This window comes from Puma concolor, chromosome C2 (assembly GCF_028749965.1).
Source record: "Puma concolor isolate L17-30 chromosome C2, mPumCon1.1.hap2, whole genome shotgun sequence".
Taxonomy (NCBI): domain Eukaryota; kingdom Metazoa; phylum Chordata; class Mammalia; order Carnivora; family Felidae; genus Puma; species Puma concolor.
The window spans coordinates 110,832,706-110,860,486 of record NC_141675.1 but is presented as its reverse complement, the minus strand read 5'-3'; the positions used below and the strand labels follow the sequence as shown (position 1 = coordinate 110,860,486).

Below are 27,781 nucleotides of genomic sequence, written 5' to 3'. Positions count from 1 at the left end.
ACATTAGTGTGAAAAACAAAAGAAAACAAAACAAAACTGGGGCACCTGGCTGCCTCAGTCGGTGGCGCATGCGACTTTTAATTTCAGGGTTTTGAGTTCAAACCCCACATTGAGTGTAGAGATTACTTTAAAATAAGATTTTTTTTAATGTTTACTTATTATTGAGAGAGACAGAGACAGAGTGCGAGTGGGGGAGGGGCAGAGAGAGATGGGGACACAGAATCCGAAGCAGGCTTCAGGCTCTGAGCTGTCAGCACAGAGCCTGATACAGGGCTTAAACTCATGAACCATGAGATCATGACCTGAGCCAACATCGGATGCTTAACCGACTGAGACACCCAGGCCCCCCCAAAACAAAATCTTTAAAAAACCTTAAGAAATCCAAACGTCTGTAGCTTAAAGTATTGTACCAACATTAATTTCTTAATTGTGGTCATTGCACTGTGGTTATGTAAGATATTAACACTAGGGGAAGCTGAGTGAAGGGTAGATGCAAATGCTGTACTATTTCTGTAAATTTTCTGTAAATCTAAAGGTACTGGAAAATAAAAAGTTAAAAAAAAATAGTGCAGTTCATCTAAAATCTAAAAATAAACAAATGTATTTACTCAATACTATGAACTTCTAATGGTGGACTTTCAGATTCAACTGCATGAACAGCCTAAAACAGAGCATTTCACTTCACTGGAGGTATTAAACACAGAAGCAGCAGTAGTCAATACAGAGGTATTTAAAACTGGGAATGGTAGCAATGTGAGAATTTCTTTTTATCCCCCTCATTTACGCCACTGAAGCCAAATCCAGAATTTTGAGTGAAGAAACCACACCCCACAAATGCGAAGTAAGCCAAGGCAGAAGAGTACCTAAAGCCATACTTTCTGTTTGGTCTTGTGGTCTGTGTGCTCTTGATTCTCTCTCAAAGCCCTCTTTATGGTTTCTTCTCCCTCTTTGTTCCATGAAATGTACCAAATTAAAGTTCTCTCTATCAAATTAAAAGTCCTCTCTGCATAATTTGGAATGCTTCAGTAAAAGGTGTCTAATAAATTATTACAATGTATATCAGGATACTACTGTGTTTAAGTCACAAAATGCTAGGGGCGCCTGGGTGGCTCCGTTAAGCATCAGACTTCGGCTGAGGCTGTGATCTCACAGGCTAGAGCCCTCCATCAGGCTTTGCACTGACAGTGCAGAGCCTGCTTGGAATTCTCTGCCTCTCCCTCTCTCCAGCCCTCCCCCACTTGCATTCTCTCTCTCTCTCTCTCTCTCTCTCAGAATAAACTTAAATAAAATATCACAAAATTCTAGAGGAAAAAAGATCATTTTTCTAAAAACAAATTATATTTTTTGAAACACTTTCTACATAGGTAGAAACTTCATTTTGCCTCTTTTGCTACTCTTGGCTCACATAAAAGAACTAAATTTTTTTAAAAGTTTCACAGGAAATATTTTTTTTCAACGTTTATTTATTTTTGGGACAGAGAGAGACAGAGCATGAACGGGGGAGTTGCAGAGAGAGAGGGAGACACAGAATCGGAAACAGGCTCCAGGCTCTGAGCCATCAGCCCAGAGCCCGACGCGGGGCTCGAACTCACGGACCGCGAGATCATGACCTGGCTGAAGTCGGATGCCTAACCGACTGCGCCACCCAGGCGCCCCCACAGGAAATATTTTAAATAGTAATTTTCAGCACATGACTTGAGCACAACTTTTGTATATCTACAGTATTAAAATGAATGAATGATAACTAATATATTCAGTTATCAAAGAAATGCTGGGTTATGTTTTATATAAAATCTAAAATAAGGTCTGGAAACTGTACTGATACATCTCACAGTGATTTAAGTAAGTCACATCCCAGAAATTTTCTTGGTTAACCCTTGAAATAATTAGGATATACCATTCCCTATAAAACACTGATTAAGTTTTTATAATATTTTCTTTAAATTTTTGTTTAAAAAATAAATAGCAAAATACTTTCAATATTAGTAACTCTGAAGATAATGAACAGATTAAAAGCAAAACTAATGCATACCTTATGTAACTCAGAAGATGAAGACTTTTTCCTTTTTCCTTCTGTGACAATTTCTACAAAGACATGGTAAAAATTATCATTTAATATCTAAATGAAATACACAATGTAATAAAATAAATCCTCTCACAGCTATCCTTTGTTTTAAATTAACCTGTTAGAATTCGAATTTACATTGATACATTTTACAGAATCTAATGGACTAAACATAAAGGTCAAAAAATAATCTGAAGAGCAGCAAGTTCTCACAAAATGTCTTCATTAAATAATATATATGATGACAATAGAAAAAAGAAGAAAACTTGGCTCTAAGAACTAAATAAAATATTACCCAGCAAAAGTCCAATAGGTGTTCAACAAATGTTGGTTGAACCATATGACCAGATAGATTTTTGTAATTGGGAAGCGGGGGAATGAAGCAAAAGGTGAGAGGTACATTGGGAATATTCTACAAAAACATTTTCAGGGGCGCCTGGGTGGTGCAGTCGGTTAAGCGTCCGACTTCAACCAGGTCACGATCTCGCGGTCTGTGAGTTCGAGCCCCGCGTCAGGCTCTGGGCTGATGGCTCAGAGCCTGGAGCCTGTTTCCGATTCTGTGTCTCCCTCTCTCTCTGCCCCTCGCCCGTTCATGCTCTGTCTCTCTCTGTCCCAAAAATAAACGTTGAAAAAAAAATTTTTTTTAAATAAAAAAAAAAACATTTTCAGGGGCATCTGGGTGGTTCTGTCAGTTAAGTTCCGACACTTGATTTTGATACAGTTCTTGAGATTGAGCCCCGCATCAGGCTCTACACAGACAGTGTGGAGGCTGCATGGGATTCTCTCTCAAAATAAACTTAAAAAAAAAAAAAATCTGCAAATGTGTTATTAGCTCCCTCTCCCTTTATAAAAGATATGTTTTTTGCCCCAAATTCTTGCTCTTAGACTTGTTAGCACTTCTGAAGAAAGTCACATAATAGTAACTGCAAATACTACTTACTACTATTACTACTACTAACTACAAAACTCACACTTTTCTTTTTTTCTTTTAATGTTTATTCATTTTTGAGAGAGACACACACAGTGTGAACAGGGGAGGGGCAGAGAGAGAGGGAGACAGAAGCTGAAGCAGGCTCCAGGCTCTAAGCTAGGTGCACAGAGCCCCACATAGGGCTTGAACCCATGGCCTGCAAGATCATGACCTGAGCCCAAGTCAGCCACTTAACCTACTGAGCCACCCAGGCGCCCCAAAATTCACACTTGTTTTAACAAAGACTTTCAAAGTTAGTTAACAGTTCTTTTATTCATCCCTGACTACTTATTCCATTTTGAGCTCCTATTACCACTTGAAAGTCCTTTTTGTTTTTTCAAAAGATGATCTTTCTTTGCGTCACTTAGAAGCCATGACTACAATATCATTAACTTCTCAAAATTTATTTGTATCTTTAACCATCTTCCCTCCTTTCTGCACATCTCAAGAAACTCTTGATTCCAATCTCCCCCATTTCTTTTGAAACCTCACCCCATCAATTATCTCCTACTTAATATCTTTCTCTTTCCACTGACCCCTTTCCAGCTCCATACCAATCTGATTTAAGTGTCTTAGAGTCTTAAGGAAAAAAAATTCCTTTCTACCTAATGTCCTACTCCAACTTGTTCAGAAATCTTTTTTTTCTTTCTTTCTTTCTTTTTTTTTTTTTTTTTTTACATTTTGTTTTCCTTGTTTCATTCAGCCTCTTGAAATCTGGCTTCCGTCCTACTAAAATCAGTGGTAAAAGTAACCTCCTAATTGCCAAATTCAGCACTCTCACACTATTTTAACTCTGTAATTTACATTGCTTTTCACTCTCCTTGTTTCCTAATTTGCCCATCTGCCCACCAATGTCTCTTCCTCTTTACATTGAAATTAAATGTATGTGATTCAAGATGTTTTTCACTCTGTACGTTCTGTGGGTAATTCCATTCATGCCAATGGCTTCAGCTAACATCTATGCACATAATGTAGTTTTATCATGATTAATTGCAGATTCTAATTTTGACCTTCAAGTATCGTTCATTACACCTATAATGCAAAATATGCAGACAGCACCAGGGGCTACTAAAAAAATAAAGGCATATCATCATGGGACACTAGATCCTCAAGATAAAACGGGGGGGGGGGGGCGGGAGGACAGAAGAGTTTCACTTGTTTGAATAACAGTGCATGCTCAGCTACTCTTTTGCAGAGGCTCACTGTACTATAGCATAACAAAGGCTCTAAAAATTCTGCAATAAATTAATTTTTCTTGTAACTACAGCTCTCATACTTATTTGTCCACAGAAACTTTTTTCCAAGTGAGACTTATCCATGCCCTGTGACAGCAAAAGAAGTTAAAATTATATATTTTGTAATCAGACCAGACTTTGAATCCTGGCTCTGCTTCTTACTTGCTATTGCTAACAGTTGCTTACCCTCTCTAAATCCAGTTGTCTCATCTGTATATCAGAAATAATAACCACTTCACAGGGCTTTTGAAAGAATTAAAGTCCCTAAAATTCTTAGTACACTGCTTAGTACCAAAGTACTCAACGTATGTACCCTTAACTTAAATGAAAGTGAACACAGATTCCTTGCATGTTGCCTGAAGTAATCCATTGAAAACCTAAAATTCACTTGAACTTTCCTGTTTGAAATCAAAGATTCATTTGAAAATTGTTATCTATGACTCTAATTTATCTGTTATACTTTCGTTATTAAACATTTCTAATGGTCATTCTCCCTTGAATGACCTGTGCATTATTTAATTATTATTTTACTCAGTTGTTAGTGGACCCGTCTCTGGCACCAGTAAATTTTTTATCTGTGTCCCATTTAATTTACTGCTTTTGATATTCTGTGAACTTGAAAATAAGATATTCATGCTCATTGGGGTTACAAATAATTTTAAAATATAGATACAACGTACTCTGAAGAAAAGCTAGAGAAGCTTCTCACAAGTAAACTTTAGCATACAGACTTTGTAATTTCTCGTCTCACTGCTCAAAGGTGTTTTGTGCTTAATTCCTGATTCATGGACACATTACAGAAAAGTAAGTTAATCAGAGCTTTTGTGATTCTTCTACTTATAAAATTTTTCTTTTAATTTTAAAATATCAATTCACTTAAAAACAATAAACTCATTGCATGCTAACATGGCTCAAGTATTATATGAAAAATAATTGTTTTAATGCTGAGAAGAATGGCAGTATTTTACTTATTTTCAAATCTCTTTCATGTCCAGCTTAATAAAAGACAACTGTTTCCCCCCCATCTGTTTCTGCATTCAATTTGTTGTGATACATGTCATGTAGCCTCTGGAAAACTCTACTGTACACATGTGGGAGAATAAGAGGAAAAGGTAAACAATGTCTTAGAATTGTTACAAAAACAATTTTGACCTCACAGACCCAGAAGGGTCTAAGGGAACCCAGAGGTCCCCAACACACCTTAAGAACCAGTGCCTAAAGTAGATTATAACCATGCTGGAAACCATCCCACTCTTAGAGTTATCAGTTACATGAATCCATAAATACTTGTTTTGTGTTTAACTTAAACCAATTGCAAGTGCGTGCTACTTGCAACTAAAAGATATATCAGCAATACACTATGTAACTCTTCACAGTTTCTTCTTTAGTGTATGTTTTAGAGAAACCTAATGCAGTCTCACAGAGGAAACTTTGAAACTTCATTTTTTTCTTTCCCTACTGCTATCTACATTCTACTTCTAACTAAATAGAATTCTTCCTATTTTATTAATCAAATTCCTCTCTTTGGGTACTTGGAAATTCTGATGACCACAAATGTCACTTCCGGTCATGAGTTCAAGTTAGCAACCACTCCTAATGAAATGGCAAATATATGCATACAAATATCACACAGAATCCAGAATCCCTTCAAACCAACTGATTAGTTTTATTTCTGATAATCTGTGGAGAAAATTAAACATACTTTAGAATCATTCTTAAAAATTAATATTCGTCTCTTAAAACCAGATGAATACTGGAAAACAGCTAGGTAATATTAGATTTGAAAATGGGTTTTATACAATAGCAATTATTTTTCAAAAAGGACAGCTCCAAAAAGAAAATCACCAGGAAAAAAAAAAAAAAAAACTTCTCCAGAGGTACAGGTAACAGAAACATGACTATCTTTTATGAAATAACAGCTGTGTTTTCAAATTTTACCTCCCACAGCTACTTGCATCATGTTAACTGTAACAAATAAGTGTGACAAGTGAAAGGAGATGGGATTTGCTGAAGGACAGGGTTAATATCTTGCTGCTCCCCCTCAAAAGAAATGTATTAAGATGAAATGCACTTATTGAAAAAAGGCTGTGCATCTTAAACTGAAGAATAATAATCCCTAAAGCTCTGTTAGAAAGCATGCAATTGGCAGCAGATAAACAATGCGCATTTTCCTAATGTGTAAATTTTACATGAAGGTCTTAGAAGAGGAAAAAAAGTATATTAAAATAAACACTGATCTATTGCAGGCCGGTACTTTCATATATGTAATGCACGTACTTTCAGAGGCAAAGAATATCCCTAGAAAACACACACACACACACACACACACACACACACACACACACACGGCTGCTTATGAAAAGGCAGTCAGGTTTTTAACTGCTTCAAGCAATGTCCCAGAAATCCTGTTCACTCCTCCTTTGCAAATAAGGCAGAAAAAGGTTTGAGACGCACTGCCATCAGAGACTCCTAATAAATTTGTAATTGCTAAGACTGTCTCTGCAAAAATAAACGGTACAGTAAGAAAGGAGACAATGAATTAACCGATTCATTGGGTGTTAGTTTGTGGACTGAACTGTAAGCTTATTAAAAATAGAGTCCTCCCCCCTCCTCCTCTAGTGCATCCACAGGACTTAACACGAGGAAATGAGGTAGTCTTAGCAGATGAGATCTTTGACAAAAACTTGTTGACTACGAGGAGCTCTACCTCATGTCTTAGAACTCCACTTTTGTGTTTCCAACATGTAGTACCCCGAGCTGAAGCCATAAAGCAATTTCAAAAACAAAAATACACGGAGAATAAAAACACAATGGAAGCACAACTTCAAATCCTTTGTTCGACTTTTTACTCACTTCTGGAAGAAGCAGCAGGAGGCTGGAAAAGAAAAAGGTTATTAAGAGGGCCTGTTCAAAAGAACGAAACGCGTCGCAGCGCTGATCTGGGCGATGAAGTGTCAATTAACAAGCCCCGCCTCTCCCCCTTTGCAGCCGCGGCTATACCTGCCCCGAGGTAAGGGGGTGAGAAGGAAGCTGAATCGAGAATCAAAGAAATAGAGAAAAAGTGGGGTCAGGGGCTGGAAGTGAAACTGGTACACTGGTGGAATTAGAAGAAGGCGTGGCAGGGGAGCGGCAAGACAACCGGGAAGATTCCTGGGCCGACGAGACTCACGCAAGGTGTTCGGGGGACGAGGGGAAACCTGAAGGGGTGTTGGGGTTAAGAGCGGCCAGGGCTTTGATGACAGCTAGGACTCGGTCTCCGACTGGCAGAGGCGGGGGCGCCCCGGGAGTCTTCCATTGTGCGCGCCCCTCCGCTCGTACCCTCCCCGCCCCTCCCCTCCCCGCGCGAACGGGAGCCCGAGCCCCCACGGGAGCTCGAGCCCGAGCCCTCTCTCGTCCGGGCCGCCGCACCCGTCGCCGCCTGTACCTCCCATTTGCCCAAGGTTGAAGAGAATATGCTCAGCCCTCCTCCGACCCGTTCTCACCGGATGAAGATCGACGTCGCCCGGCCTTCCCCTTGTCCATCTTCTCTTCCTCCTGCTGGAGTCGCAGTTGCTGTCGCTGTCACCTCAAGACCCCTCAGGCTGGGGAAGAGAGGGGGAGGGGAGGGGGGGGAAAGGAAAGCCAGGAAAGTACCAACGGCGCTTGCGCAAGAGCCGTCGCCTGCCCTCAGACCGGAAATCAGCTGCCCCTCCCACCTCACCCGGAAATCACTTCCTGGGACTTGTTTTCTCTGCGGGTTGCCACCTCGAATGCCTATTTAGTGGTACTGTTCTTATTATCTCTGAACCTATCGGAAAGTGAGGTTGCGTGCGTGGTTTTAGCCCGAGATCGTCTGCGGCTTTGTTTACTTTCAAAGCTGGGGTAGACTGAAAATTGAAAAAGGGGAAACTTTAGGAATTCCTGTAGTTTAATGACTCTCGCGAGGTGGCCCAGAAAAATGAAAATAAAAGGAATACTACACGGTCTCTCCTAGCTACTTGTCCTCAAGAGTGTCCTCAAACTCAGAAATAAAAAGACGGTAAAGCCACCTGTTAGCCTAGACATTGGCTTAGCATTTGGAGTGGAAATGTATTTGGTCAGCTGAGGAAAAATGTCATAGTAATAAAGAGGATCTCTTTTTAAAATTCACACTCATCATTTTTAAAGGTCCAGAAAAAAAGGTAAACTAGAACTCAGTTTTTTTTAAACATAAAACGCTGAAGTTATAGAAAGTGGATGGCTGTAAACTGGAATTCGTTCAACTATTATTAAAGTACTTAAGAGACTAGCCCAGTCCTCAATGAACTCAGACTATTTTTAGACTTATTTTTCTTTTTCAGTTCTTTCAAAGGGCTCATCAGTTTAGAAAACTGCCCTGTTTTATTGGCCACGATATACATATTAGTTTTTTAAATGTGTAAGATGTAATCAGAGTAAGTTAAACATAATTCAGCTCAAACATGATTAGTCAGAGGCAAAACGATCTTAGAATGTTCCAAGCAGAAGGGATCTTGGAGCTACTTGAGCTTAACATCCCATCCCCTTTCCCCATTTGACCAAGGCCAATAAAGGGACTTACCTAACTGGCCCTAGAGCCCAGTCTCCTGCTTCTTGAGTCAAGCGTCCTTAATTACTGTATGATGTGTGCTGAGGTACAGGTAAGCCTCCAGGTGTTAAAGCCTATTTGGGCTCTTGGGCCCGGGGGAGTGTTTTACAGGGCAGGAATAGTTGAAAAGCAGGAATATTTCAGAGCTTGATGAGATTGAAATTCACGACAAGGGTTTCATTTAGAGGCCCTACTTTATTTCTGTTTAGCAAAGCAAAACACTGTTTAAAGAAAAAAAATAGCTGAATTTTAAGTTTCTTCATAAATCAACGTTTTTCATTGAATAATTTAACTCCGGAATCAAACCAGCTTAATTCATTTGCCAATATTGTAGGAAACAAATTAACTGCAAAAGATGGAAATAGAGCTGAGAGATGGGAACATAAAAAAGGAAAGTGTAAGTAGGCCTTATCCATTTCCACCCAAATTAGCAGCTTCCATAAAAGTAAGTGGTTTTAAAGTTTAGCAGTAAGACATTAGCTTATAAGAAATGAAATTATAAGAAGTTAATTATTCAGTTTGCAAATGTGTCACTTAGACTTCTTGAAACAAATATACCGTTCTGCTAATATACCGTGTAGCCAATTTGTCTCTTTGAATTGGAACTTGTTTCAAATAACGTTTGAAGATAAATGAACTTGAAGCTCAAGAATTTCAAATTTGCTTTTGGACCAGTATTTTTATTGTTAGAGCATTAATCTCTGTCTCATAGTTAACTGCATTGCAAACAACTAAAGGACTAAAAGTTCAGTTTCTACTTTTGAGAGAGTCACTTAACCTCATTTTGCCTTTCATAAAAATAAGTGATGCTCAGGTAAGAGGTTTCTTATGTTAAAAATAAGAAAGACCAAAAAAAAAAAAAAGTGATTGTCTTAGTATGTTTGGGGATAATGTCATTTTGCTTATGTACATTTAACTCACACTGTATAGAACCTTTCAAATTAAAATTATTTGAGATTAGAAATTCATCAGCCAGTATTTTATAAGAGAGGATGGACAGGTGTTATCTAATGGGTATGGCTCTTTATTGAGCATTAAAGGTGCATAAAAGTGATTACATTAAGTATTATATTTTTATTTTTGTTCTATGCATTGGGTTTGGTTTTAATAGTTTCAAGACAAAGAGACAGTATGAAATGGATCAACCCTTTATTTTACCCCTGGATTAACAATTTCTTTGAAGAGAGCTTAATAAAATCTGCAAAAGGCCCTTTCTCATCACAAGTGAATTAACTTTAAGTACAATATGAACGTAAAGAGGTTTAGATGGGCACTGTAGATATCTGGACTTCCTATTTTAAAAACTAAAAGAAACAATGTGGAATTTCTTACCATGGGCTCCAGGAAAGCCTACAATTTGCAAAGATACATGGAGTTATGTTGCTATTCGCTCCATTTTCATTAGTAATTGACTTTTATCTTTAAAATACTGAGAATTCTTATGTGAAGCAAGTTTTTCTTCCACATATAAATGAAGTAATCTGTAATTCATGAAAAGATACATAAGATTGTTTAGTTTTAAAGGTATCTTTTTAAGTTAGTTTTAAAGATATCTTTTTTTTTTTTTTTTTTTTTTAACAGTCAGCAACTGTAACTGCCCTGCAGTGGAACGGCCTGTTTCCACAAGTTATGAAAACCTGCAGTAACTCTAGGTATTTGAGGAGTAGATGGATAATCTGTTGTCCAAAAAGCTACAGAAGGAATCTGTGCACAAATCTTTAACCTAAGATCCCTAAACTGTCATCTGGCCCTGGGCCAGCCAAGCCCAAGGTATCTTGTACATATACTGCTAACTTCTTTGAAGTGTCCTATCTTAAAATGTTACATTTATTTAGCATTTCTTTGCCTTAATACATTTGTTTCTTAGGCACATCTGTTTCTTAGGCACACATAATGTATTAAGGCACATTTCTGTTGTTATTGAGGCACAGAAATGTGCCTTAATACATTAGTTTCAAGAGAAATTTTTCAATTTATATTATTGTTAGTAAAAACTGAGGCTTTAGGTAATCTCATCTTCTTTAGCCTTTAACTTTTGGTACCCACTTGCCTCTGAATAATCCAAATCAAGAAACATGAAACGTAGGGTCTAGGACTGCACAAAGTCGGTAAATCCAAAAATCTAGTTTTCAGAATTATTTGGGAGCATCTTTTCTTAAACTACCTACTCCAGGTCCCACCTCAGACCTTTTAAATCAGAATCTCCTACAAGTGGGGCCTGATAATCTGTATGTTTAAAATTTATCCCAGGAAGACATATCAAGTATTTCTTTTTTTAAGTATAACACTGAACTATAGTTTATAGCGCTGTATACTTAGGAGATAAAACCATAAAGAAATGCAAAGCACTGATTTCTATAAAAGTCCAGAGTGGTTACTTTAGGAGAGAGAGAGAGAAGCATTGGAAGGCCCTTTAGGGATGGCTGGCAACACTAGCCATCAGTTGTTATGAGATGTTTCTCTTTATAATAGTTGACTAAACTTTTTTTTCTTTAACTTTTCTAGAAACTTCTGTCGCATACTCAAATTTGAGAAACCCAAGATTTGGTGACATCTAACTTTTTTTCTTTCTGTTTCTAATATTCTATTTCTATTCTATTCTATTTTTCTTTCTATTTCTAATAGCCTATTTCTGTGTCTTTACCTCAGCTACATTAAATTCAGCCACTTTAGTCTTTCCTGGGGAGAGGTAGGTAGGGAGAAGGAATCCTAGGAGGAAGGGATTTAGTTTGCTTTTTTTGAACCTTTCACATATGTTATTTCATTAGCTTTATCATTTTCTAGTTTTTTTCTGTAATTTACTAAATAGAATTGTCTACAAGCATAATTTTAGTAAAAAACTTCATTTTTGCATTCTGTGTTGAGAATAATCTGCTTTTGTATGAAAATAGTAATTATTTTCTTAAGACATGTTTTCTAGGATTCTTTATTTTGTTTTTCTAAATAAATAAAATCATGGTCATTGTAATAAAAAGCATTTAGATATTCTTAAATTTTCTGAGTGAAGCATCCTTCACCCTGTGCTTCCTAATGGCATAGGATATACAAAAGACCTCCAAAGTATACCAAAGGACTATAATCACTATAATAAGGTATTACTGAGTAACCAGGGTTTTAGATGCTAACTTCTCAGGTTGTAAAATTTTATTTTCATAAAAGCTTGCTGTTCATCTGTGAAGAATGTAAAATATTGCTTAGTAAAGCCAATTGATGATCCTGGAGAGAAAAGGAGCTCCTTAAAATCAAGCTAATTAAAATTATGTGCATCTGTGATTCTATTGCCCCAACTACTCACTTGTCAAATTCCTAGAAAGTAGAATGGTTTGCTAGGGGCTGGGGCAATGGGGAAATGAGTAGTTATCCCTTAATGGTTACAAAGTTAGATTTTGTCAAGATGAAAAACGTTCTATGGATAGATAGCAGTAACGGTGGCACAACAATGTGAATCTATTTAATGTCACTGAACTGTACAACTAAAAATGGCTAAAATAGTAAATTTTAGTATATTATACTACAATTTTTAAAATAAATAATTAGAGGGGCGCCTGGGTGGCTCAGTCAGTTGACCGTCCAACTTCAGCTCAGGTCATGATCTCACAGTTCATGAGTTCGAGCCCCTATTGGGCTCTGTGCTGACAGCTCAGAGCCTGGAGCCTGCTTTGGATTCTGTGTCTCCCTCTCTCTGCCCCTTTCCCACTCACGCTCTGTCTCTCTCTTTTTCTCAAAAAATGAATAAACGTTAAAAAAAATTTTTTAAATAAGTAATTAGAAACAATAGCCATCCCTAAAGCAACAAATAACAGCTGTGTCAATCACCTAATCCAGGTTACTAGAAGAACCTAACTTGAAATTCTCATTAATAATTATTGCTTTTTTAATTTTTCTTATATTTATTTTTGAGAAAGAGTACGAAGGGGGAGGGGCAGAGAGAGAGAGAGAGAGACACGCAGAATCCAAAGCAGGCTCCAGGCTCCATGCTGTCAGCACAGAGCCCAACAGGAGGCTCCAAACTCATGTAGCATAAGATCATGACCTGAGCCAAAATCAGACGCTTAATCAACTGAGCCACCCAGGCACCCCTAATATTCTAATTAATGATTATATACTATTCTCCATTATTCCATTCAATGTAAAATGACTAGGCTACTTGATGTAAGACACTAAGTGTCTAACAAATACCTTCACTAAATTTTTGGAAGATGAATGAAATAAGTTAAATATTATGCATTTACAAGATCATCGGTAAAAATGAATCTTCTCTCAGTCTCCTAGAGCTGCCTGAGTTACTTTGGGTATGTCATCTTACTTTGAAAATCCTTACTTCTCTATAAAAAACACATTAACATTGAATATCAATAACATGCTTTGCAGCTCTAATAATCTTATTCCTAAAACTAAGCTATCTTGTTCCAACCCAATCCTTAGAGAACTAAAAACAGTTTGATGATTTTTCTCCTTTATTTAAATGAACCATCTTGATTTGTAAAAGAGAAAAACATAAATGCATAGGATATTCTCTAAGAATGATTAAAAAATTGACATTTATTAACTTTAAAATTATACAAGAAGCCTCTATAATTTTTAGAGAGCTTTGTGTGCATCTTTCTCCTGTATATGCAGCTAGAGGTCTTTTGCTCTTTACTAACTTATGCCCTTAGCAAAAATCGTAAATTTCTAACAATAATATTTAAGTGCTTAGTATGTACCGGGCATTATTCCAAGAACTAGAGATACAGTAGTGAACAAAACAAAGTCTTTGTCCCTGTTCTCATGGAACTTACATTCTAATGGGTTGGCGGGGGAAGGGGGTGCAGAAAATAAGCAAGTATATGTCAGCTGGTAGGAAATAAGTGCTTTAAAAAAAGAGAGGTAGAGGGAGGAAAGTGAAGGGAAAGGAAGGAAAGAGAAGGGAAGGAGCTAAGCATAGATAGGAGAATGAGGAAGAATTAGAATTGCCCTTTCAGATAGAATGCTCACATCTCTAATCAGATAACAAGTGGACAGAAATGTGAAGGAAATGAAATATCTACAGGAAGAGTGTTCCAAGCTGTGGGCATAGTGAGGGGGAATGCCCTAAACAGGAGCTTGCTTCACAGTTGGAGGCAAAAAGGCCAGGTGTGGCTAGAGTGAAGTAAGCAAGAGCATAGTGGGAAATGACACCTGAGAAAGAGCTAAGAGCCAGATCATGCAGCTAGATGAGTAGGCAAGTAAGGCAATGACATTGAAGAGCTAAGGGCCATGTGGGACCTTGCAGGCAGTGATAAGGACCTAATCTTTTATTCTAAGAGGGGAAACCATTGAGAATTTTGAACAGGTGTGTGAGATCCAATTTAGAGGTTTTGAAAAGATCACTCTAGCTGCTATGTGGAAAACAGACTGCATGATGATAAGAGCTTATGCAAAGAGATTATATAGGAGACTTGATAATGTTACTTGATAAAGTTATTGTTGAGTTGAACTAGGGTGATAGAGGTGGAAGGCTGATAAGTGATTAGATTACAGGTGTATTTCAAATAACAGAGCCTAGGGATGCCTGGGTGGCTCAGTCTGTTGAGCTTCACATGTGACTCTTGATTTTGGCTCAGGGCATGAGCTCACGTTCCTGAGATGGAGCCTGCTTGGGATTCTCTCTCTCTCTCTCTCTCTCTCTCTCTCTCTCTCTCTCTCTCTCTCTCTCAATCTCTCTCTCTCTCTCTCTCTCTCTCTCTCTCTCTCCTCCCCTGCACACACATGCACTCTCTCAAAAAATAAAAAATTAAAATACATTAAAAAAAATAAGAGCCTAAAGATTTGCTGATTGATTGGATTGAGTGTAAAAGAGAGAAGGAACATTTAAAGCATGAGCAACTGAAAGAATAAAGTTGCCATGTACTAAGATAGTAAAGACTAGAGAGAGCAGATTGAAGAAGGTATTTTGGGCATGTTAAGCTTGAGATGGCTATTTGACATCTAAGTCAATATACCTAGTAGACAATTAGATATAAATTTAGGGGAGAGTTTCAGGTTGGAGGATATTAACCAAGCAAAATGTGCTAGAAATCATCTAGCTTTTCATTCTGGAAGATACTCTCTACCTTGCTCCTGTTCACCCCATCACCACCTATCCTTTATATATCTATGTGCCATTTTGTTTTTCCAGTTTGCAAACTCTCATTCTTCAGCCCTGAGAAGTGTCTCAAACAACTAAGTGTACAAACACTGAACAAAAGTGGAAAAGATCATTAAATGTTGTGCTATGTGCTATTAGAAAATACTGATTAAGGGGCACCTGGGTGGCTCAGTCAGTTAGGTGTTAGACTTTGGCTCAGGTCATGATATCATGGTTAACGAGTTCAAGCCCCACATTGGGCTCTGTGCTGATAGCTCAAGGCCTGGAGACTGCTTCGGATTCTGTGTCTCTCTCTGCTCCTCCTCACTTGCACTCTGTCTTTCTCTCAAGAATAAATAAACATTAAAAAAATTTTTTTAAATACTTATTTAAAAAGAATGAAAATACTGATTTTGTTTATTTTACTTTCTGATTAAAAAAGAGTTAAATAGCTAACAAAATTCTTTGCTTAGTTCTTTGAGGTTTTTTTTTTTTTTAAGAAGAAGAAATTGATGTGTTTTTAAAAATTTTTTTTAGTGTTTTTATTTATTTTTGAGACACAGAGAGACAGAGCATGAGCAGGGGAGAGGCAGAGAGAGAGGGAGACACAGAGTCCGAAGCAGGCTTCAATCTCTGATCTGTCAGCACAGAGCCTGATTCAGGGCTCAAACTCACTGACTGTGCAATCATGACCTGAGCCGAAGTTGGACACCCAACCGACTGAGCCACCCAGGCGCCCCAGTTCTTTGAGCTTTAAATATACTGTATCTCAGTAGAGGAAAAGGCAATTTTCAGACCAGCATCTGAATAAACAGTATTTTTTAAATTTTATTTATTTAAGTAATCTCTACCCCTAACATGGGGCTCTACCTCATGACCCCAATATCAAGAGTCACATATTCTTTCTACTGAACCAGCCAGGCACCCCTAAACAGGGTATTTTAGATCTGAGAGACTATTGGTTTTCTGTGCAAACCTGGTCATCCATGCCAATTTATAAAATAGAACTTTCTTTTTAAAGAGCAATTTGGCAATGTCTGGTGAAGTGAAAGATGCTGATATAACCTAGAAATTCCACCTTCAAGTATATTGCCTAGGGAAATTTTTGCTATGTGCACAAAAATATAGCTATAAAAATATCCATTTCAGTTTTGTATATAATAGTAGAAAATTAGAGCAATCTAAATGTTCTTCCACAAGAAAATGGTTAAACTATGGCATATTCAAGAAATGGAACACCAAAAACAAAATGAATGATGTAGAAATACATTTATTAAATGGATAAATATCACAATGTTAAAGTGAACAAGAAAGGCTGGAAAGAGATATATATGGTTTTTTATTTCACATTTCTCAAAAATGAATATCATCCTGTCTAATTTCACAGAACCTTCCATGCATGAGACACTATGTAGCATGGTTTTTGCCTACATTAGTTAATTTCACACAACAGCCTTGTGAAATAATGTTATCCCTATTTTGCATTTATTCTCTCAAAAAAAATTTATATAATATGTGCCAGAGGGCATTCTAAACACTGAAGATATAGTAGTTAAATAAAATTCCTGTTCTCCTAGAGCTTTCATTCTAGTGAGGGAAGACGTAAAGTTGAAAAATATACAAGCAATTATGTATTAAGTGGTAATGTAGACTACGAAGAAAAATAAAGCAGAGTAGCAAGATAGAGAGTAATAAGGATCACTATTAAATAGCATAAAGTAAAACTCAGAAGATGAAAAAACTCATAGAAGGTAAGAACCTGCTGAAAGTCACTCGAACTGAAAATTTGGAGCTAGGGTTTAAACCTAAATCAATCTAATTCGACAAACTTCTCTCTCTCTCTTTATTTATTTATTTATTTATTTATTTATTTATTTATTTATTTAAATTCTAGTTAGTTAACATGTAGTGTAATATTGGTTTCAGGAGTAGAATTTAGAGATTCATCACTTACATACAATACCCAGTGCTCATTACAGCAAGTGCCTCCATAATACCCATCACCCATTTTGCCCATTCCCCACCCACCTTCCCTCCAAGAGGTTTCTCCTTTTAATTTTTTTTTAATGTTTTATTTATTCTTGAGGGAGAGCGACAGAGCACCAGCAGGGGAAGGGCAGAGCAAGAGAGGGACACAGAATCTGAACCAGGCTCCAGGCTCTGAGCTGTCAGCACAGAGCCCGACACAGGGCTTGAACTCACAAGCCATGAAGATCATGACCTGAGCCGAAGTTGGATGCCCAGCCCAACAGACTGAGCCACCCAGGCACCCCAAGGCTTCTCCTTTTAAAGGATAATTAGGTCTATCTGTCATTTACACTTTGGAAAGACATTAATTACATAATGGCCCCTGAGATCAGCAACACTAGAAGAAAACAGTTTTTTTTTTTAACGTTTTATTTATTATTGAGAGAGAGACACACACACAGAGCGTGAGCAGGGGAGGGGAAGACACAGAATCCGAAGCAGGCTCCAGGCTCCAAGCTGTCAGCACAGAGCCCGATGTGGGGCTTGAACTCACAAACCGCGAGATCATGACCTGAGCTGAAGTTGGTCGCTCAACTAACTGAGCCACCCAGGCACCCCAGAAAACAGTTTTTTAATGGAACAGGAGGGAATAGAGAACAGTCTAGATACGTTGGGTGGTTTGGACAACCAAACACCTTCATAACATAGCCGTTACATATGGGAATCAGAATAAGTTTCAGAAAGTGAGAAAAGAAGAAAATAAAGTAAGCAAGCACCATCTTAATTTTGCCATAAGCCTTGATAGTTTCATGAGTGTAATTAAAAATCATTTTCACTGCTACTTATTGGAAGTGAGTCATGGATTACCACTGTCAATGTTAAGAAATTAAGCAGAGAACATATTCATGTATTAGTTAAGAACATGAATTTTAGAGTCCGACAACCTCAGTACCCAATCGTGTATTTAATAATAATTTAATGAATAATCTTCAGGGCAAGCCACTTAACCTTTCAAAGTCTTTTCTTTTAGGCTTTGTCCACAATAACTGTCTAAATTAACTTTTTAGTCAGCCACTTTTTTCTTCTCAGACATCTGAAATACCATATCTTCATTGTAAGATAAATTGATCATAACCTGTACTGCCTGGTTCGCATTTCACCCCCACTGCCATCCCCTGCCATTTATTTAACAGCAAAAATTATTGAATGCTGACTGTGGAAATAAAGCCAAACCAAATGAGAAAAGCAAAACCTATTTATTCTGTGCTAGCTATATCAATGTAGTCAACCACATCACTTGCATTTTGGCAGAGACTCGAAGGCAGAAAACTGGGAAAGCTTTATAGCGGAAAATAAGAAAGGCTGTTGGTATGTCCTGATTGGAGGCTGTTGGCCTGGGGAAGCTGCAGGTGGGCTAACTAAAAGCAGAATATCCTGTGTGATTGGTTAGGGATGCATATTTGGCTTTTTCTCATGGGTCCTAATTTGGAAGCAGGGATAAAAATTAGGAAAGCTCTCAGTTATTAGTCAAGTCCTGGCCATTTGTGGCCAGTTGTAACAGAGGTTATTGTTTAGCTTGCTGGATTGTCACTAGAGGTAGTATAGTCTGACTTCGTACAAATCTGACTTATAGCAGGCTGGCTTCCTGGGCTATTTATTGTAGATAAGGGGTTGGCTTCCTGGGCAAGTTGCTATGGATTGTGGGTCAGTTCTGTCATTATGTATGGTCTGGCCATTTTCCCATACTTAATTATCCCTTACTACTTTGCATCATTCACAATTATTTTGAGTTAAAGTCCTTAACTCAGATTAAGTCCTTAACTCAGTCCTTAATTTAGATTAAAAGGGTAATGTATTAGTGAAGTACTTAATTTTAGAATGATTTCCCACAGGAATAATTTAACAAGTGGATATTTTTAGTTTTTTCTACCACTGACAGATTATTGCTTTTTTATTTTCAGTGGTTACCAGTTACTCGGGAGCTGAGCTTCCAAAAATTTATTGAACAATCTGACTTACTAGAAGAACTTAAATATGACTTCAATGAAAAAGCTGAATTGAGACACACTGAGACACAAAGGCCTTTTGTTTTTAACTATTATAAAAATGTCTTTGAGAGGAACAGCAAGCGCTACCAGGCCCTTGGCTATTTGCTTGAACAATATATTTATGAGCTTTTGGAGAAAGTATGCAAATTACAAAAAGTATATATCCCACCAGAGGCTGATAAAGAACCAAGAAGCTTCTTTTTCATGAGTGAGAGAGCATTAACAAGTCATCGTTCTGTTCTTCTTGTTCTTCTTCAAGACCAAGGAGTCTTTAGAGCTGGTCAGTGGAGTCAGCAGGCAATAATACATCATGGTCTCCAACATGGAAGTCAGATACCATGTATTCAAATGGCATTGCAGGCACATTATGATGTAATTGTGCTAAACCCGAATGACAATTTCATCGACCTAAACATGGAAGAAGAGCGGAAAGGCCTTTTAACCCAAACTAAGGAGTCATCTTCCCTAAAAATGGTTCCAGCAGAGAACTTTTTATCTGTCCAGCAACCTCTCCAGTGCACCCCTAAAAGATGCAGCAACACTCCTGAAGAACACATGGCTTACATTTGGGATTACTTCATTTCAAAGACTGAAGGCAAGGATGTTGCCTTCATTGTACATGGTTATGGAGGCTTGGTTTTTATGGACTTACTTGTTCGTAAAAAGTGGGAAGTGATGAACAAAGTATATGCTGTTGCCTTTATTGACTCTGAACATCATGTAGGACACCAGCTGGGAAGTGATGTTCAGTTATTGGCCTGGATAAAGCACCACTGCCGTGAATGGGTGACAAGCCCTAAGCCTTTGGATAAACCTGCTGCTACTGTTTTAAAACAGGAGTTTCCTATGGTTTCTGCTGGTACAGAAAAACACAACTTAGCCCCTTCCTCTAGCCTTCAGTCAATTTTTAAATACTTTAAAAAAGCTTTGAAAGCCAAAACAACTATTAATTTTTCTCGAGTGCCAATAGTAACTAGAAGCTCCACAAAAAGAAAGCAAATTGCTTAACTTACTTTTTTGTCACCTAAGATTTTTTTGTCCCACTGAAATGCTGCGAATGTAGATGCTAGAAGAAAAAGAATACTCTGCAGTATTATGTTATGAAAAGAATATACACAGTGTTATATTCTGGCTTGAGGTTTGATTTGTTACTTTTTTTGAAAAGTGAATATGTTCTTTTTTGTAGCCTATTGATGAGCTGGGCATCAGTCAACACCATCATTAATATTTTACAGTATTAGTCAAGTTAGAGGATCTTTTGAAAACCTCTTTTATGTCTTAATAGAATGACACCAAAACTGCAGTTGGTAGAAATTAAACACTAAGTCAGTCTTCAGTTTCTATGTTGTTAATGCCATACTAAAATTATAAGTGAACATAAAAATGATTATAAACTCCATTTTTGTATGTTTGTGTTCTGTTTGAATTTATTGTTCTTATGTTGGAGTTTACTTTAGGTGTTTACTCCTACCTTCAGCTAATATTTGAGTGTCTACTATGTCCCCATCAATAGTACGTGTTGAGGACACCAGCAAACAAGACCAACGTTGCCTTTATCCATATGGAGTTCACAATGAACAACAAATTGAAAGTGTGAAGAGTGTTCAGAAATTCAAGGTGCCATGGAACATCTAGTATGAAAGCTAACAGCCTTGGGGTACAGGTAATACATCTGTGAGAAAATGACGCTTAGTTTGAAAGACAACAGCAGTTGGGAAAACAAATTCATAGGCAAAGGAATAGCATATGCAAAGGTCTTGAGGTGGGAGAAAATAGTCCAGTTAACTGAAACTAAAAAATTATGGGAGAGCCGTGTTAAAGAAAAAATTATTCATGACATTTATTAAAAACATAAGGAAGACTTTAAGAGGGATTGCTGCAATGGGGGTTTTGAAGTTGGGGAGAGAGATCAGCCTCAACTTCTAATTCACCAAGGACAATTGAGGGGGCAATATTATAGCCAAAGTGTAGGGTGAGGATCAGTGAATGGAAAATTAACTAAGAGGAAAGAAACATCAGGCATAAGAGAGATTCTTACTAGACTGACTCAGCGTAATTCTTACTGAAGCCAGGCCAGGTTGATAACACATTGACAGTGGAGGATGAGGAATTTTATCAGATCTAGAGGATGATTAAGTGCCAAAAATGAGAAATTTTCACTGACAGCCAAATTCTTGCTAAAACTAGACTAAGTGACAACAACATCAACAACAACAACAACAAAAACTGGACTAAGTGGACCAACGATGGAGTCCAACATCAGAGCCTAGCTGAGAGGAGGGCTCAGAGGAGGCAGACTCAGATTTGGTCAAGGAGAGGTTTTGTCAGTAGTTAGAAAGTTAAGTTAACGAAATAAGCAGAGGCAGCTTGCTTAAGGCTGCAATGGCCATGGTTATGATTTTTGACTTTATTCTCATAACAGTAGAAAACACTGGATGGTTTTAGACAGGAGAATATTCTCAGATTTACATTTTATAAAGAATATCCTGGAGTGCCTGGGTGGCTCAGTTGGTTGAGCATCTGACTTCAGCTCAGGTCATGATCTCATGGTTTGTGGGTTGGAGCCCCATGTTGGGCTCTGTGCTGACAGCTCAGAGCCTAGAGCCTGCTTCGAATTCTGTGTCTCCCTCTCTCTTTCTGCCCCACCCACCCACTTGTGTGCTCGCTCTCTCTCTCCCTCTCTGTCAAAAATAAACATTAAAAATTAAAAAAAAAAAGAATATCCTAATTACAGTTCAGAGAATAGATTAGAAGAAGCACAAGCTTGTAGGCTGGGAGACCAAATTAATTTTGGTAGTATTCTGAGAAATGCTTAATATTAATTCTTAACTACGAATACTAATATAGTTAACACTAATACTTAAATACTAATATTTAATTACTTAATACTTATGCTTAATACTAATACTGTGATTCCTATGAACAAAATTTTATGATTGGAGGTTAGGAATAAGGAGAAGGAAATAAGAAGGAGGACTCCTGGATTTTTGGCTTGAGCAACTAGATGGATAGAAATACTATTTGTTGAAATAGGAACTACTGACAAAAAAAATTTATTTTGGCTGTTCCAGAAGTTTTTTTTTTAAGTTTATTTATTTACTTAGAGAGAGGAGAGAGAGCACAAACAGGGGAGGGGCAGAGAGAGAGGGAGAGAGAAGATCCCAAGCAGGCACTGTGGTATCAGTGCAGAGGTGGACGAAGGCTTGAGCCCATGAACTGTGAGATGATGACCTGAGCTGAAAACCAAGAGTCAGATGCTTAAATGACTGAACCACCCAGATGCCCTTGTTCCAGAAGTTTAAAAAGAGAAAAAGGAGGGGGTTACAAATTATCTTTAGCTCTGTCCATAGATGGGTAAGAGAAGAACCCATACAAGACATGACATTTGAAGAATTAACTCTACCATATCTAATAGGACATGGAGATTTTTCTCTTCATTTTTTTTAATGTTCATTTTTGAGACAGAGAGAGAGAAACATAGACTGAGCAGAGGAGGGGCAGAGAGAGAGGGAGACACAGAATCCAAAGCAGGCTCCAGGCTTTGAGCTGTCAGCACAGAGGCCAATGCAGGGCTTGAACCCACGAACCATGAGATCATGACCTGAGCTGAAGTCAGATGCTTAGCCGACTAAGCCACCCAGGAGTCCCAACATACAGATTTTTCTGATACAGCTATTTCTAGTGTCTTTCTAATATTCCTATTCACAGTGTTTTTTTTTTTTAACCCAGCATATACTATAATCCCTGTTATGTACTGAATGTTTGTGTCTCTCTGAAATTTATATGTTACAATCTTAATCCTCAGTGTGATAGGTGTGGGTCCTTTGAAAGGTGATTAGGTCATGAAGGTAGAGTCCTTATGAATGGGATTAGTGCTCTTATGAAGGACACCCCAGAGAACTCCCTTCTGTTATGTGAGGACACAGCAAGAAAAGAGCCGTCTGTAAATCAGGAAGTAGCCCTTAACCAGACATGGAATCTGCCAGTGCCTTGCTCTTGGCATTTCCTAGCCTCTAGAAAAGTGAGGAATAAACATTCGTTTAAGCCTCCAAGTCTGTGATACTCTGTTATAGCAACCCAGACAAAGACAAATCTTTATCAGAAAGACATATTTCAAATTTCTTTCTGTACCATGTCTTAAGTGGCATAATGGGGGGGAAAAACACTGAGTTGTAAATCAGGATGTGCAGGTTTTAAATGAACCTTTGCTTAAGGAAAGGTTAGTGAAGGCTTTTAATGAAGGCTTGCTTAAACCAGTTACTCTCTCCCAGTCCTTACTTTCCAATTTGTAAATGAGGTGAGCTTTGGAGTCCTTTTTGACATAATCTAACTAGAATGCATTTAATGCACTTAATATGAAAAGCACCAAAAAAGAAAAAAGTTTTTTAAAAAGTTTCCATGAAAGTTATTCTATCTTACACTTAACTAACTCAGAGTTGATGTTTCTCATAACTCCCAATTTACTATTTAATCTGGTAGTCACGTGTATTAGTTATCTATAGCTGCATAATAGATTAACCTCAAAATTTGGTGGCTTAAAACAAAAAATATTAGTTCACAGTTTCTCTTGTTCAGAAATTCAGAAGAAGTTTAGTGGGTAATTTTGGCTCAGTATTGCTTAGGAGCATACAGTCAAGATTGTCTGGAGTTGCAGTGATCTAAAACCTGACTGGCTGTTTGGCAGGAAGCCTTGGTTCCTCACCAGGTGGACCTTTTCCATAGGCTGCTTCTGCTAAAGAAAAAAATTATTCTGACACTTGTTAAAATGGTAAGGAAGACTTTATTCAAAACTGTTGCAACTAGGGATATTGCAATAGGAAAGAGAGAATGAATTCAACTCTGATAGCTGGAAATTTGTAACCAAAGAGCAGAGTGAGGGTGTCAGTGACAGAAAACTACTAAGAGGAGACATCAGGATAAGGGGCTTATTACTAAAGGCAGGTCAAGGACTTAGACATCAAGAGTGGGGAATGAGGAACATGATCAGATATCAAGAGTGGGGTGTTGATTTAGCAAGATTCTTGCTAAGACTAAACTGTGCAGCCTTACAGAAGGCCAAGGTTGAGGACTATTCCAGAAGAGGGCTCAGAGGAGCCTAACTGAAGTTTCTGAAATTTGTCACTTGGGTGTCTTCAGGACATGGCAGTCAGCTTCCCCAAAGGTGAATCATCCAGGTGAAGGAGCAATCAGGAAAATGCACTGCCTCTTTATGACCTACTCTCTGAAGTTGCATACTGGCCCACTTTTATTTTTTAATTGGTTAGAAGTGAGTCACTAAATCCAATGGAAGAGGAATTAGGCTCCACTTTTTACAGAGAGTGTCAAAAAATTGGGGAACATATTTTGGACCACCACATCAGAAATGATGTCAGTTGAAACTAATGGTACAGGAACTCAACTCAGTTGTTGGTCATAAGATTATCTTTGCTCTAAAACTATGTTTATCTTGACATTTTAATTTTTTTCTTGTTTTAATAAACTTCTCTGTATGTTTATTTTTTAATGTTTATTTTATTTATTTTTGAGAAAGAGAGAGCAGAGGATGGGGCAGACAGAGAGGGAGAGAGAAAATCCCAAGCAGGCTCTGTGCAGTTGGCACAGAGCCCAACGTGCGACTTGATCTCACGACCATGAGATCATGGCCTGAGCCGAAATGAAGAGTCAGCTGCTTAACAGACTGACCCACCCAGGTGCCCCAACAGCTCTGTACATTTAGAAACTGGTTTCTCCTTTTCTTCAAAACATCAGCATTTTTGCTACAGATAAATGCTTGCTTTGAAAAATAAGGTTTTTTAAGCTTTCTCTCCCAAGCATCACCCTATCTGTTCCCATACTCTGACTTCTGATATCTATGTTTTTGAAGCCTGAAGGGAAAAAGGACATGTCCAGTTCTCAGCTATAAACTGCATACCAGAGATGTATATTGATATTGAAAAGACTGACATGAGAGGGGCGCCTGGGTGGCTCAGTTAGTTAAACATCTGACTTCAACTCAGGTCATGATCTCACAGCTCGTGGGTTCAAGTCCCGCATTGCGCTCTGTACCGACAGCTGAGAGCCTGGAGCCTGCATCAGATTCTGTGTATCCCTCTCTCTCTGCCCCTCCCCAACTAGTGCTCTGTCTCTCAAAAAATAAAATAAAAACATAAAATAAATAAATAAAATTTTTAAAAAGACTGATATGAGAGGCCTTCAGGAAAATCCTAAGATCTTGTGACGTCAATATGATGATTTTTTTCTCCCTTTCTTGTGGAAAATAGTTAGAGGTAATAGGCTATTATCATTGTTTGTAAGCAGAATGCATCAAGATTTTCCAATACTTGGGGCACCTGGGTGGCTCAGTCGGTTGAGCTTCCAACTTCAGCTCAGGTCACGATCTCACAGTCTGTGAGTTCAAGCCCCACGTCGGGCTCTGCGCTGACAGCTCAGAGCCTGGAACCTGCTTCAGATTCTGTGTCTCATCTCCCTCTCTCTCTGACCCTCCCCCGTTCACGCTCTGTCTCTCTCTGTCTCAAAAATAAACAGTTTTTAAAAATTAAAAAAAAAGATTTTCCAATACTAGACTAAACATATCTTAACAAAAAGGAGAACATTGTTTGCAAATTTGCTAAGGTAAGTCTATTAAAAAGAAAACAAGAATGGGGTGCCTGGGTAGCTCAGTCGGTTAAGCATCCGACTTCAGTTCAGGTCATGATCTCACAGTTCAGGAGTTTGAGCCCTGCGTAGGGTTATGTGCTGACAGCTCAGAGCCTGGAGCCTGCTTTGGATTCTGTGTCTCCCTCTCTCTGCCCCTCCCACAGTTTGTGCTCTGGCTCTCTCTCAAAAATAAATAAAAACATTAAAGAAATTCCTTACTTGCTTTTCAATGTTTCTTCAAACACAGTGGTTCTCTAACATTAGAGCGTATTAGGATAACCTGGAGGTCTTATTAAGACAAAGATTGATGGGTGTTACTGCCATAGTTTCTGATTCAGTAGAATTGGTAGGTGGGGCATGAAATTTTGCCTTTCTAACTAGTTTCCAAGGGATGCTGATGCTGATCTTGCTGGTCTAGGGACCATACTTTGTGAACCACTGTTAGAAAGACTAAATAATAAATGGCTACAGAGGTAATAAAGTTAAATTTACCTCCTGTGAGGTCAAAGTTATGATGGATTATCATGTGGCCTATAATTTCCTCCCCGAGGAAAGCAACAAAAGGGGTTTCTTCATTAAGCCTATGATTATGATCCATGTGAACTGACACATTTATCTTTTCCTCCTGTAGTGAGGCAAGGGTCACATCTCACTCTTCAAAACCAATCCTTCCAGTTGTATTCCACATAATTTAAAAACAAATACAAATTAAAAATAAGAGACTTAATTCCATTTCCAGAAATGGAAATGCAAAGTAAGCTGTCATGTCTATAAATTGGCTTCTATCCCCACCTATTTCTTCCTGTCTTCCTGTTATAGAAGTAGAATTTTCTCCTACTGTCCAAGACCAATTCCCTCCACTGTCCTCTGAATACCACTTCTTTCAATCTTCTCAGGATGTTCACTCTTCTCACTGTCTTTTATTTTCCTAATTCCCTTGCTAACAATCCTTTAAGTTGATCAAGTCTCTCCCAACATAGCAGTCATAATAATTAACACAAATTTCCTAGATGCCACATCTGGGAACTGAATCCATTGTATATTGCCCCTGCCAAATTTCATTAAAACACTTACACTTGCTGACTCCATTTTCTCATAATCCACTCATTCCTTACCCACTCTTCATCTGGCTTCAGCCTCCAAGTCTCAGTATATGGTCCCAAAGCAATGGATGCTTTTCAGCCTGTGCTACATAATGTATAGGCAGCATTTGACCCAGTTGACCCATTTGAAGCCCATTGGGTCTCTCTCTTCCTTGAAACACTCCCTTGGTTTCTCTCATATTCTGATTATTTTCTTCCTGTCTCTCTAGCTGCTCATTTTCAGTCTCCTTTGTTTACTCTTCCTCTCTACTCAGACACTGGGTAATCTCTTCCACCCACATAGGTTCACAGACTCTGGTTTCAAAGACTCTTTCATAGCTCTCAAATCTCTGCCTATGGTCCATTCTCTTTCTCCTTAACTCTAGACCTATGCAGGGGTGCCTGGGTGGATCAGTCAGTTAGGCATCCAACTTTGGCTCAGGTTGTGATCTCATGGCTCGTGAGTTCGAGTCCCGCATCGGGCTCTGTGCTGACAGCTTAGAGCCTGGAGCCTGCTTCAGGTTCGGTGTCTCCCTCTCTCTGCCCCTCCCCCACTTGCACACGTGCACTCTCTCTCTCTCTCAAAAATAAATAAACATTAAAAAAATAAAAAAAAAATTAAAAATCCCACAAACTCTAGACCCATGCAGCCAACTACCATATACTGTAAAGGAGACATCATCTGATTTTGAAGGGAGCTCAGTCATCAGGTCTAAAACTGCTCACACCATCTCTGCCCTCACCCCATCCACTCCTTTTCCCCATTAGCTGCACTACTAATCACGTCTACCCTGGTGCTCAAACTAGAATATTGGCTTCTTCTTCTCCTTCTACACCAAAATCCCAATCAATCAGCAATTCTACCATTTTTACCTCTTAAATATATTCCACATCTATAACTCTGTCAATAGTGTCCTTTGATGTACAAAAGTTTGTAATTTTGGTTAAGTGCAAAATGTCCATTTTTTCTTTTGTTGCCTGTGCTTTTGGGGTCATCCAAGAAATTATCACCAAATCCAATGTCATTAAGTTTTCTACGTCTTCTTCTAAGAGTTTTATAGTTTTGACTTTTATGTTGGAGTCTTTGATCCATTTTGAGTTAAT

General features: G+C 38.2%; 2 protein-coding genes across 8 annotated transcripts in view; one reads left to right on the top strand and one right to left on the bottom strand.

Annotated features, from left to right (window-relative positions):
• Positions 1–7,904, bottom strand: part of SENP7 (SUMO specific peptidase 7) — a 157,990-nt gene extending 150,086 nt beyond the window's left edge. For 3 of the 6 annotated variants that reach the window (XM_025913404.2, XM_086675564.1, XM_086675565.1), the window contains exons 1-2: positions 7,753–7,877; positions 2,033–2,085 (exon numbers count right to left, since the gene is read on the bottom strand). In XM_025913404.2, coding sequence (XP_025769189.1) covers positions 2,033–2,085; positions 7,753–7,792 — 93 coding nt within the window. In that variant the 5' untranslated portion in view covers positions 7,793–7,877. Of the gene's footprint in view, positions 1–2,032; positions 2,086–7,752 lie in introns of all 6 variants that reach the window. The other 3 variants (XM_086675568.1, XM_086675563.1, XM_086675566.1) reach the window with 3 other exon arrangements.
• LOC112849841 (putative protein ARB2BP) lies at positions 6,916–20,358 on the top strand. 2 transcript variants are annotated; one of them, XR_015240339.1, is made up of 2 exons: positions 6,916–7,444; positions 18,873–19,008. XR_015240339.1 is itself a non-coding variant. In XM_025913514.2 (2 exons), exons 1-2 carry the CDS (start codon positions 9,211–9,213, stop codon positions 19,965–19,967), a joined length of 1,185 nt encoding a protein of 394 aa, XP_025769299.2. In that variant the 5' UTR covers positions 7,910–9,210; the 3' UTR covers positions 19,968–20,358. The 2 variants fall into 2 exon arrangements, 1 of the variants encoding a protein (XP_025769299.2); XM_025913514.2 differs by lacking the exon at positions 6,916–7,444 and adding an exon at positions 7,910–9,300 and having other exon boundaries at positions 18,873–20,358.
• The last annotated feature ends 7,423 nt before the right edge of the window (positions 20,359–27,781 follow it).

Excerpts from the sequence above, each read along its gene's own strand:
- LOC112849841 (XM_025913514.2), top strand. The coding sequence starts at position 9,211 with ATGGAAATAGAGCTGAGAGATGGGAACATAAAAAAGGAAAGTGTAAGT. Across the intron at positions 9,301-18,872 it reads AATTAGCAGCTTCCATAAAA|TGGTTACCAGTTACTCGGGA; the intron begins GTAAGTGGTTTT and ends TTTTATTTTCAG.